The sequence below is a fragment of the Emys orbicularis genome, chromosome 9 (assembly GCF_028017835.1).
Source record: "Emys orbicularis isolate rEmyOrb1 chromosome 9, rEmyOrb1.hap1, whole genome shotgun sequence".
Lineage (NCBI taxonomy): Eukaryota > Metazoa > Chordata > Testudines > Emydidae > Emys > Emys orbicularis.
Window position 1 is genome coordinate 82,280,190 of NC_088691.1, and position 12,416 is coordinate 82,292,605.

The 12,416-nt window shown below is 41.0% G+C and overlaps 1 protein-coding gene across 1 annotated transcript; it reads right to left on the reverse strand.

The window, feature by feature from the left end:
- Positions 1–1,491: 1,491 nt before the first annotated feature.
- On the reverse strand, positions 1,492–10,808 carry C9H3orf33 (chromosome 9 C3orf33 homolog). The gene is made up of 5 exons (XM_065410740.1): positions 10,695–10,808; positions 8,906–8,965; positions 5,478–5,631; positions 3,329–3,489; positions 1,492–2,742 (listed from the first exon to the last, which is right to left on the reverse strand). The coding sequence occupies exons 1-5, from the start codon at positions 10,773–10,775 to the stop codon at positions 2,476–2,478; spliced, it is 723 nt and encodes a 240-aa protein (XP_065266812.1). The 5' UTR covers positions 10,776–10,808; the 3' UTR covers positions 1,492–2,475.
- Positions 10,809–12,416: the final 1,608 nt, after the last annotated feature.

Genomic DNA, 12,416 nt, shown 5'->3' on the forward strand with positions numbered 1-12,416 from the left:
GACCTAACCAGAAAGAAACAGCCAAATGCAGTTCAGTGGACTGAGAAGTGTCAAAAGGCCTTTAACCAGCTTAAGGCAACACTCATGTCTGACCCTGTGCTAAGGGCCCCAGACTTTGACAAACTGTTCCTAGTAACCACAGATGCTTCCGAGCGAGGCGTGGGAGCAGTTTTAATGCAGGAAGGACCGGATCAAGAATTCCATCCTGTCGTGTTTCTCAGCAAGAAACTGTCTGAGAGGGAAAGCCACTGGTCAATCAGCGAAAAGGAATGCTACGCCATTGTGTACGCGCTGGAAAAGCTACGCCCATATGTTTGGGGACGACGTTTCCAACTACAAACAGACCATGCTGCGCTACAGTGGCTTCATACCGCCAAGGGAAATAACAAAAAACTTCTTCGGTGGAGTTTAGCTCTCCAAGATTTTGATTTTGAAATACAACACATTTCGGGAGCTTCTAACAAAGTGGCTGATGCACTCTCCCGGGAAAGTTTCCCAGAGTTAACTGGTTAACAATTGTTCTTGTAATGAAACATATTGTTAGTTTTTATATAATCAGTAGTATGTCTAAAGGTACATGTGTCTTGTTAACTCTGTTTTCTCCTAGAGCTCCAGGAAGAAATCACAGCCAGTGTGGAACCGGACGTCCAACACTATCTGTGATTTGGGGGGCGTGTCATAACTATAAAGGGAAGGGTGACAGCTCTCCTGTGTACAGTGCTATGGAATCCCTCCTAGCCAGAGACTCCAAATCCTTTTACCTGTAAAGGGTTAAGAAGCTCGGGTAACCTGGCTGACACCTGACCCCAAGGACCAATAAGGGGACAAGATACTTTCAAATCTTGGGGGGGGGGAAAGGCTTTTGTGTGTGTCCTTTGTTTAAGGGGTTGTTCGCTCTTGGGACTGAGAGGGACCAGACATCAATCCAGGTTCTCCCCATCTTTCTAAACAAGTCTCTCTTATTTCAAAATTGTAAGTAAAAGCCAGGCAAGGCGTCTTAGATTTACTTTGTTTTCTCAACTTGTAAATGTACCTTTTACCAGAGTGCTTATCTTGTTTGCTATACTTTGAACCTAAGACAGAGGGGATTCCTCTGAGCTCTTTAAGTTTGATTACCCTGTAAAGTTATTTTCCATACTGATTTTGCAGAGATGATTTTTACCTTTTGCTTTAATTAAAAGCCTTCTTTTTAAGAACCTGATTGATTTCTCCTTGTTTTAAGATCCAAAGGGGGTTTGGATCTGTATTCACCAGGAGTTGGTGAAATGAAGGAGGGGGGAAGGGTCAATCTCTCCTTGTTTAAGATCCAAGCAGTTTGGATCTGTATTCACCAGGGAATTGGTGAAAGGTTTCTCAAGGCTTCCCAGGGAGGGAATCCATCGAGAATGGTGGCAGCGGGACCAGAGCTAAGCTGGTAGATAAGCTTAGAAGTTTTCATGCAGGCCCCTACATTTGTACCCTAAAGTTCAAAGTGGGGATACAGCCTTGACAGTGCCATGTTTAATTTTTAAGGTTGCACAGAGTTTAGTGCTCTTGACTACAAAACATGTATAATTCACTTGATTTAACCTAGATATAGAAACAAACAATGAATATTCAAAAGGTCACTTCCACCAGATTATAATCTTTAAATTCTGCAATCCTTTACAAATGTATAAACTAATGTATTTATACTACAACCAAATAAGTAGTTTATTGATGTACTAACTTATGCTCACCTACTGTGTTTCTAAATTTAAATTCTTGTGGTTAGGAACTTCTATACCCTCTTCTTTTTAAGATCAGCTGTGTCAAGTCATCTTTTCTATTAATTACATAGTAGAACTAGCTATTCAACATATTAAACTTTTAAAACACACAAATAGTAAACATAGTACATATGTGTTCCCTTATATCGGACTCAAACAAAAACATTTATGTACAACAAAGGTCCAAGAAAGCAGAAGTATTGGAAAGTTATTTTCTTTAGGTGATATCTAACAATTAATATTCCGTTTTCAAGCAGTCCTCCTGCATACTGTATTATATTCCACTGCAATGTAAGTAAAGTTTCACACTGTACATGAATATTTCAGATCTTCAAAAACAGGATCTTCAATAATTTCCACTGAGGTAAATGGGGTCATCTGGGTGTTCAGCACTCTTGAAAATCTGACCACTTATTTAGGAGCCTAAATTAAGGATTTCGAAGCATAACTTTTGGCTCCTATATTTGAATAATGTTAGCCTTAACACACTTTAGCAGGCATAATCATGCTGAAGTTTATTCTTATACAAGAATTATACTATATTTAAACATCTCTTTAAATGACATTACTAGGACTATTTTCTATATTTTTCCTTGAGGCAGAAGCCTCAAAAATCAAGGCTTAGGCTTTCCTTCATAAGCTCATCGTTAATAAAAAGCACACACCAAAGAGACACTCATCCATGTCCAAATAGCATTTTTCCAGCTAAGTCCTTCCCATTTCACTTTTAAATATGTATTCGTAGCCAGTTTGCAAATTGTTTTAACTTCTGTACAAATTTATTATTACTTATATGATCTCTAAGTTTTTCAAAGTAACTTTCTTCTTTCCATATTCCCTTATTTTTCTTCAAGGCTTTTAGTTCTGCTTGAAGTAGTCTTTTGTGAAGCTTCCAGTATAATGGAGAGTCATGATGTAGTCCTTCAATACGTGTTGTTTTGCCAAGCCCTTGTCTCAAGATCTCTTCATTCAGACACACACTGAAAAATCTACCCTACAAAAAGATAAAATGAAGGCAGCATTTCACTTTATATATTCGCTTGGCTATTTACAAAGGATATTAATGCTATTAGTACATTTTCAATTAATCTGTTGTATGAATTGTCTGAATGTTATGGCTAATTCTATACCCTTTTGGTGTTGGGAACTCCAGAAATACTTAAAAGTTGTACAGCATTCAACTCGCTTTTAACATTTATTAATTAAACATGAAATATGCAGGCATCTGTGGAACAACATTTAATACACCAGATACTTGATCAATCAAAATTCCTAAGACATTGTAGAGCACTAGACTACAGAGCTAGCTTGCACTGTATTTTCAGATGCCGCAAACCATGACTGCATAGAGAATTGCTAACTAGCCACTCAAAAGCTACACTAATATTTTAAGTGGGTTTGCAAAAATAAATATTTATTTTATCTCCAATTTGCATATATAAAATGTCTGCATAAATGTTTAATTTAATATAATACCATTATATCTTACATATTAAGCAAGTAATAGCAATAATCACTGCAAATCTTAGGATATAAATAAAAGTTAAAGAACTGTCAGTCCTTCTTGTTACTGTGTTTACCTTATTTACTAAAATGAGGCAATCAAGCACCAAATCCTCCCTTCCAAGAAGCTGGAACCACATCATTTGTGCAGGTTTTAACTCTTCCTGTAACCAGACCATAGCATTCGGCGTCAGCTCCACTCCAGCAAGTCTGACCAGCAAAACACCATTTGATTGCCCTGAATATATTACATATATAAAAAACGTTTTTCTTACTCTACATGATTAAAAAAGATCCAATTCCACACGATGGGCCAGATCCTCAGTGTCTGCAAAAAAGTATAGCTCCACTGACTTACATGGAGTACTTATTTAACTCACTGGAACAACAATGATTTACAACAGCAGAGGATCTGGTCTCATATGTTCAGACATGACATTTATCTCCTGTTTCAGAATAATGTGGTTTTGACCTACAGGACTCTAAAAACTTTAAAATGGTCAGAAAATATTTTCCTAGAAAATTTATGTACACATTAAGAAAAGAGATTCCAAGACATCAGACTGTAATGCTTAATGTCAGATTTTTATTCTTAGAGAATCACACTGCTTAAAAAAGCCTGATTTTTCTTTCTCCCCAGTATAAGTCAGGGGTAACTCCATTAAAGTACATTGAATTACAACAGTGTGAAACTTGTGTGCAATTAAAATCAAGCCCAAGTATTTATTTTGTTGACATTTAACCTATCAATGATGTACGCAGAAGACTGAAATCCAGACCTCTTACAGTGTCTTTAAAGCCAATGACACATTTGGTTACAGCATGATTTATTCAACAAAGATAATTCAATTTAAACTACATGTAAAAATAATTGCCCAGCTTCCAGAGGGAAGATGCATCATCAAAAGTTTAGTATGCCCACTTGATATTCTGGTTTGCTCATTTTTGAATAAATATCTTCCCTATGTATGAAAGACTTTTAAAAAAAATATTAACATTTTCTGACAGCATTTGTAGTAAAAACACACTCAACTATGATCTAATAGAGTTATACAACCTCACAGAAATCAATGATGTTATGAATATAGGAACTGCCTAACTGGATCAGACCAGTGGTCCATCTAGATTAGTGTCCTGTCTTCAATGGCAGCTGCTAGCATCTACTTCTGGAAGGTGCAAGAAACCCTGACATGGACAATTACGGAACAGCCTCCCCATATGGAAGTTTCTTCTATGCCCCTTCAGTTAAAAATAGGCTTGTGCCTTGAAGCATGAGTTTTTATAGCCCTTCCAATTTTTTTTGGATTCTATCTAATGAAATTTTGGATGTTCTCATTATCTGTACTAGCTAGGATATTCTAGGGAATCTACGGGACTTAGGTGCTCAAACCCCAATGAATTTCTGTATCAAATCCCACTGATCAGTTATACTGGCAAACCCTCCTACTACAGCTGTAGGTGCAACTTATACTGGTAACAGAGTGCTTTTGCCAGTATAGCTTATACTAGTTCCCTGAACAAAATAAGTTATACTGGCAAAAGCACTTTTTTACCGATATAACTGAACCTAAACTGGGGGATTTGTAAGTATAAAAGTGTCCAAAAAATCACACCCTTAAACATTATTATGCCTACAAAAGATTCTAATGTTGACGAGGCCTCAGTCTCTCATGCCTCAGTTCCCCAGCCATCAAGTGGGAAAACTATAATTCCCTGCCTCACGGGTGTGTTGTGAAGATAAATACATTAAAGATTGTGAGGCACTCAGATACTATGGTAACAGGAACCACATGAATACATAAGATGTCTAGACCGATGCATATTCAAATCACTGTATTAATAAATCCTTACAATACACTTTCAAAGTATGTGGATAAATATTACCTCATTTTACTGGTGGGGAAACTTCAGCAGAGGTGAAATAACATGGCCTCAGCCACACACAGAGTCAGTGCCAGAGCCAGAATTAGAACTCAGGCCCTCCTCACTCCCAACCCTTCCTCTACCATTGCTTATACAGTAACTGTTCTGTGTGTGGACAGAACTTCATTTTCTATGGCTGTCTCTCCAGCTGCTTTCTAAGGGCACTAAATTCACTAAAAAAGTTTTTAAAGGAACAATTCAGATGTTGCAAATTTTTGCTTGTTTAATGGACATCGACTGTATCAACTGGAGGACATTTAATTTTGTCATTATTAGTCTCATTCTTCCTGCATTTTTACTTACATTTTCTCTGTAATGATGACAGGAAAGGAAGGCTAATGGGAACATGTTCAACTTCTAGTCCTTTCTCAGTTATGTGACATAACCTTCCTCGTAGTTTCACATTCTTTTCTATAAATTCTACTGGTATATCCAAAGCACTCGTAAATTTTGTTGTCTGTTGATACAGGAGGAAGAGTAAGAAAAATAAAAACAGCTGTTACACATTATTTGAAAAAATGCAATCACACTGAACCAAGATTTTGTCAAGATGAATCTTGCAAATTACAAACTCCAATACATTATATTAATTAACTTTATTATTATTATTAATTTGTTGTAGCTATTGCTAGACATTTTCCATAAAATTAAAAAGAATGGTCCCCGCTCCAAGGAGCTCACAATCAAGGACAGACAAGTAGACAGAGGTCAGGGGAAAGGCAATAACAATACCCATTTTATATACAATTTATACACAAGTCAATCTGATTCACTATATGCAGAATGGAAGAAGTGTGTCTTTAAGAGAAGCTTAAAAATCAACAAGGGTAGGAGTCTTGCAGATGAGCTCAGAGAGGTTATCCCATGCATGGGGCAGGGGTGCAAGGAAGGCGGCACATAAGTGATTTTGTCAGATTCTCACAGAAGGGTGGACAATTTTAGAAACACGGGTGGCAGGAGAGGCTTGACAAGGCAGTATATGTGAGGAGGGGCAGAGTTATGTAGAGCTTTGAACACAGAGACAGAAGTTTAAATTTGATTTGACATCAGATGGGAAATCAATTGCGAGATTCAAAAAGGGGAGGTTACATGATCAATCTGATGGGCAATGAGTTTAGCAACAGCATTTTGTATGGATTGAAGGAGGACAATGTGTGTGTCTGGGAGGCAAGAGGGGAGGATATTGCAGTAACCAAAGTGGGATATAATTGGAGCATAAACTAGAGATTTGGTGTGGGGGCTGACACATAATGAAGAAACTTTACTATTAATGTTTAATTTTAAAGCCCCTATTGTTTAAGATCACATGCAGGATATATTCGGATTAATCTATTCATATAGTTATTAAGTGATTGATGCTTCTCTCACTGAATGACACATCAGGCTCTAAAAAAGCCAACTGAACATCTCATTGTCCCATTTTTATTCTATTTACTAAACCTTCACTCTGTTGTCTGCAAGGTCCCTTAACTAGGAGTTGAGAAATATGGGACCTTGCAGGCAGAGAGTTTGAAGGTTTTGTAAATAAATAAAATAAAATGAGGTTGAGAAGTGGCTCAGAGTCAAATCTAATTTGCATTCCAAGGTCCAACAGCCATTTAAGTGTATTTACAAAGACTTGATTTTTTTTTAAATACCATCATATGCAAACACCCAGGTTCAAGAAAAAAAGCAATGATTGCAGTATATACTATTCAGTACTGCTTCACATTAACAACATTACATATAAAATCTTATTGATATCTAGGACATGTAAAGATCACTTAGGAATACTGCTCCACTAATAACCAAACAAGAACTCAAAGAACATTAGGCATATTCAGACTCCAAAGTATGAGGTAAAATTTGCTTTGTGAAGCACTATAATTTCAGTCCCTGCATAAAACAACTGAATAATTATTTTTTCTAACATGAGAAATATATGAAATAAGAGATTTTAGTTGTATATTGATAAGGGATTTCCCTCTTCTCATCCCCAATTGCCTTTTGGAATTAAAAAGTGCTCTTGTGAGCTGTTCAAGCACCACAGACATTGCAAACTGTAAGAAAACGGTTATCGGAATCGTAAGGAAAGAGTGGAATTCAACTGACTATGCCACCTCTACACCAGCTAACTGCCAGACAGAACAATGTTAAGATCTGCTTTATATTGCCAATGTGGTGCAAAGCAGTCTTATGAATGCCAGGAGCTGGCCCAGTGTGTCAGTCATAAGAGTGAGGGAAGATTTTAGGATGAGTATAAAGAGAAGGAAGGATATCACAGCTCAGGAAGTAGAACAACATGTAGAGAGTAACTGCCTGCTATGAAGAGTTATGGGAAAGGAACAGAGATAACAAACATCAGTGTTCAAGTCACATGAGTACTTCTGTTGACTCAACTGGGATACATACACTAGTAAAGTGAAAAAGGTCCCAAGAGTGGAAAGGACAGACAGATGAGTAGGCATCTATCTAGAAGACTATAGGAAGATATAGTAGGAAGACACGGGAACTAAAAGGAGCAAGTATATTGAAATTAAAACAAAAAAACAAAAAACGAGGGCAAAATGGAACTGGAGAGAAACAGGATGTGAATGAAGATGACAGGGATGACATAGTCCAGTCTCCAGGGGAAAAGTTGCCTGAGCACAACATTTGAATCATCAAATGTTTAGAAAATAAAGATTTAGAAAGTGCAAAAGAGAGAAATGAAACAATCAAGGCAGAATGTGATCACAGCATGAATAAGAAATTCAGCAGACTGAGTCAAAGTAAGGAGGAATTCTAGCAATATTCTGGAAGTGGTGAAAGAGGTTTATAGACAAGGGAGACATATGAGGTCAGAGGGAGTCTGAAGTCAAAGTTGACATGATTTTTGGCCTTGGAAGTAAAGTTTAGTTTGAAAGTAAAGAACAGTCAGGAGGTGTGTGTGTAATTATGTTGCCAAAAACACAGCTTATTATTGCTATGTCTAATTAAAGATTTTTTGAAGATGAAGTACAATAAAATACATGTGAAAGCTTAAAGTTACTCTTCTGTCAATTAGAGATTGCACAGTTTGATTGTGAACCACTTCTAAAACCTCAGTACACTCGTAGCAATATTAAACCAGTGGACGAGAGAATTTACAGACTGCCTGTAATCTTCCAATCCACCAAACCAGCCACTTCAAGATTCCTTTTCAAATATGAATAAAAGATCATTAAAAATAGGGATTATTTTTCAGTTGCTCTCAAACCCTAATGTAATGTTTTCACAAACTGTCATTTATAGAAACACTTGAAATAAGAACAGTATAAACATACTGTACAAGTTATTAGGAGTAGCTCTTCTCTGCCCAGAACAGATTGCCTGTGGAGCCCACAAAGATGGCTGTTGGCAACATTTGTGGCGCACTGATGCCCGAGCTGCTGATCCAGTTCTGAGAATCAACTGAGAATACTTTCAAGCAGATTTGAATTGCTCCAGCTGCAATGACTGTAAAGGAGCTTCTCTGAAGGATCAATAGAGTTCAGGAGCACTTTGGCCACACCATGGCCCCTCCTCTACATGCTAGCCCTGTGTCACCTAGATTCTCTTATGCCAAGGCAACACCACCCAACTGATCTGGTACCCTAGCTGTCTGCCTGCTTTGTTATGCCAGAGTGACACAAAGAAGGTGGAACAGTGACACAATCTGACCCCAGACAACTTCAGCTAAAAGTGACAAATGGGTATAAAGACTGCTCATTAACAAATTATTCACAACTTACCAATTTAATACTCTTTGCAAATAAAATGACTCCAGCTATTGCCATTCCAGTGCTAATGTTCTGCAAAAAACAGATTTAAATCCTTAATTTTTCCATCTCTCATTATTTTCATCTGATTAAAAACATTAAAGAAAAAATAAAATAAAACCACAGAGGTAACAGGGAATCAAGAAGTTCTAATATGAATTGACTCACTGGAGGATCTTGGGCAAGTTTTCTGTTTTGTATTTCAGTGAGGCTAGAAATGCTCACGATTCCAGATGTTGTGTATTATTATTAAAACGTTGTTAAAGTCTCAATAGTTTTAGAAAGGATTGCTCAAGAACAGCCCAATACCTTCCCCGTGGGGTTGCCTATTATGCTGCAGTTTATTTTCCTTAGCTCTATTTTAATCTTGCTTTATTTAAGGGATGTAAATACCCATTAAAAAGTTAAACATTCAAACAATTAAAATATTTCGTTTAAATGGTTAACCGATTAAGCAGCTGGGGCCAATCCGGCACGACTGGGGCCAGGAGTTAACTGTTATGGTGGGTTAACCAGTTGGACTAATGCTTACCAGTTAACATTTTACATCCCTAGATTATTTGTCATCAGATAATCTTCTGATGACCAGTGAATTGATTCAAAGCCAAAGGAGATAGCAGAGGAAAAAGAGGGATGACTCTTGAGCAATGTTTCAGAGTGGTAGCCGTGTTAGTCTGTATCAGCAAAAACAACGAGGCGCCCTTGTGGCACCTTAGAGACTAACAAATTTATTTGGGCATAAACTTCCATGGGCTAGAACCCACTTCCTCAGATGCATGGAGTGGAAAATACAGTAGCAGATATATATACACATCATACATGAAAAGATGGGAGTTGCCTTACCAAGTGGGGGGTCAGTGTAACAAGACAATTCCATTAACAGCAGAATACCAAGGAAGGAAAAATCACTTCTGTAGTGGTAATAAGGGTGGCCCATTTCAAACAGTTGACAAGAAGGTGTGAGTAACAGTAGGGGGAAATTAGGTTTTGTAATGACCCATCCACTCCCATCTTTTCATGTACTATGAAAAATACCAGCTACTGTATTTTCCACTCCATGCATCTGAGGAAGTGGGTTCTAGCCCACGAAAGCTTATGCCCAAATAACTTTGTTCGTCTCTAAGGTGCCACAAGGACTCCTCCTTGTTTTTGCTTGAGCAATGGTGCAGCTCCTGACTGTTGTCACGGGAACGGGTGGGCTTTACATAGCCTGTCAAGCTCCAAGCCAACTGGGTCCCAACCATCTCAGCAGTGGACACCTCAATTGTCGCGGCCTGGGCCCGCCACCGCTAACTACACCGCGCGCCCTCTACCCCCGACCAGAGCGGGGCGGGAGCGAGCTCGGCGCGCCCGCGCCCAGGCCAATTACCAGCCGCAAGGCAGAGGGAACTAATCAGGCCAGGGCGGTGCGTGGCAGGGAGGGCGCCGCCATCGCTCCTCCCTCCCCAGGACGGGAGATGTAACGTGTTCCGCCTCCCACACGCCCCCCGCGCTATCAGCGCGGCCCTGCCAGCGGCCTCCTGCCTTTGCGGGGCTCTCAGGGGTTTAGCCGGCCGAAGTGCTGAGCTCCCGGGGCTGCGGGACGCCAGGCCCCGAAGGCTGGGTAGGGCCGCCAGGGCGGGTGGTGCCGGGAACGGCGGGGCAGAGCGGGCTCTGAGGGAGCCCCCCTGCCATGGCCCTTCCACAGGAGACCCCTGGGACGAAAACCCTCCGCCCCCTGCTGTACCCAGCCTGCCCCGCACGCCCCCTCTACGCAGGGTACCCGGATGAGGGTGAGGTGGGAGTCCGCCCACTCGGAGATGCGCGCGAGGTACTTCGCCGGCTCTCCCTGCGGCTCAGCCATGGCCCGGCCCCGGCTTCCCGCTCAGCGGATCCCCCGGGCCGCGGCCTATCGCGCTGGCTCAGCTCGCCCTGCCCGCAGCGCCACCTGCTGGGGCCGCCTGGTAGCGCACGGCTACGCAGACAACGAGCAGCTGACCTTCCCCCTCAGTGGTTCCTCCTCAGGGGCTGATATGCCAGGGGCCGGGCAGCAGGGGAGGGGCATTGCCCGCCTGTGTCTGCCTCGCAAGAGCATGTCGCCTATGAAACAGCTCCCACACCATGGCTGCAAAGGGACTGGGGCCCTAGAGCCCTTCTTTTTTCGGTGATTGTATAGTGCCTAGCTGCACTATGGGGAGTTGCCCCTGGCCTGGGGCAGCTATGCGCTACAGTAATAATACTCAGGCTGCCACCTGGACAAAGCCCTGGGTCACAAACCACCCACAACTCCAACGGAGGCTAAGAGGAGTTGAAGGTTCTGCCCCCCAGAAAACCAGTCCTCATCACCCCCCCCCCACACACACACACACACAATGGGGACAAGATGACTAACACTCTGCTGCATGTTCATGCAACCCCAAGGGAACCACAGGTGGACAGCCCTGGAGTGGCAAGAATTACAGTGGTTACCTAATTCTTAATTCATTTCAGTAATACCTGCATATGCTCTGTTGAGTAAATTCAGACCTGGTTTCGGTAGGTGCAGCTCCGTTCACTTCAAGGGATTTACAGCAGGGCAGAATTTAGCCTTACATCATCCAAGAACTTTGCAGATATTAATTTATATACATAAGATTTCAGCTCTTCACTTTGCAACATAATGCTATGCTACCTCAGTGCAGTAAAGCATGCTATTAACCCTCAGCCTAGACGTGGCTGTATTTGAATGGTGTGATATGTATTCAGGACGTACTTCCTTAGTTTCATGTAAATTAATAGACCATTTGCCATGGACTTAATGGGACTAGGAGCAGGATCCGTTTTAGAAGCTGGAGTATTCTGATAGCCTTCTGAAGGCAATACAGCATGATAAAGTATTATTACAACATAAGTTTGGGAATTAACAGCACCTGGACTTTTGAATTACACTTGTACTAACTGCAGTTCTCCCAGTTAAGTGCTGTATCTTGTGATGTAGCCCATATTTACTTTGTTTGGATTAGGCTATTACATATGAGCAGGACTCATAGGGCCCATGCCTTATGTGTTTTTTATTCTATTTTCATTATATAGTTTGTTTTTGCATGGGATGGTCTGTTACATGCAAAATACAATATAATGTCTACACTACAATCTTAAGTCAACCCTATGTTAGGTTGACTTACAGCGACCATAGTAATTACTGCAGTGGCTGATGTCCACACTACCCTCCATTTGTTGGTGGTGTGCTTCCTCACCAGGAGCACTTCCACCAACTGAAGAGGGGCAGTGTGGCAGGCTGAGTCAGGATTCTCAGTTCCACACAGCTCCCCGCTGGGAGTCCAGCTGCCTCCCAGCACTCCCTGCCAGAAGCAGGGGAACTGCCAGGGGCTTCTCGCCTCCCTGCTCCCAAACAGGAGCTGAGGGGGAAGATGGCTGGAGCTGTGACATTGACAAGACAGCCAACAGCTGATGGAAGGAACTACTGCATAGCCCTAACTACACTGACATAAGCCCTACGCCTCTT

Excerpts from the sequence above, each read along its gene's own strand:
- C9H3orf33 (XM_065410740.1), bottom strand. The coding sequence starts at position 10,775 with ATGGCTGAGCCGCAGGGAGAGCCGGCGAAGTACCTCGCGCGCATCTCC. Across the intron at positions 5,632-8,905 it reads TTGCAAAGAGTATTAAATTG|ACAACAAAATTTACGAGTGC; the intron begins GTAAGTTGTGAA and ends CTGTATCAACAG. Across the intron at positions 2,743-3,328 it reads GCCTCATTTTAGTAAATAAG|GGTAGATTTTTCAGTGTGTG; the intron begins GTAAACACAGTA and ends ATCTTTTTGTAG.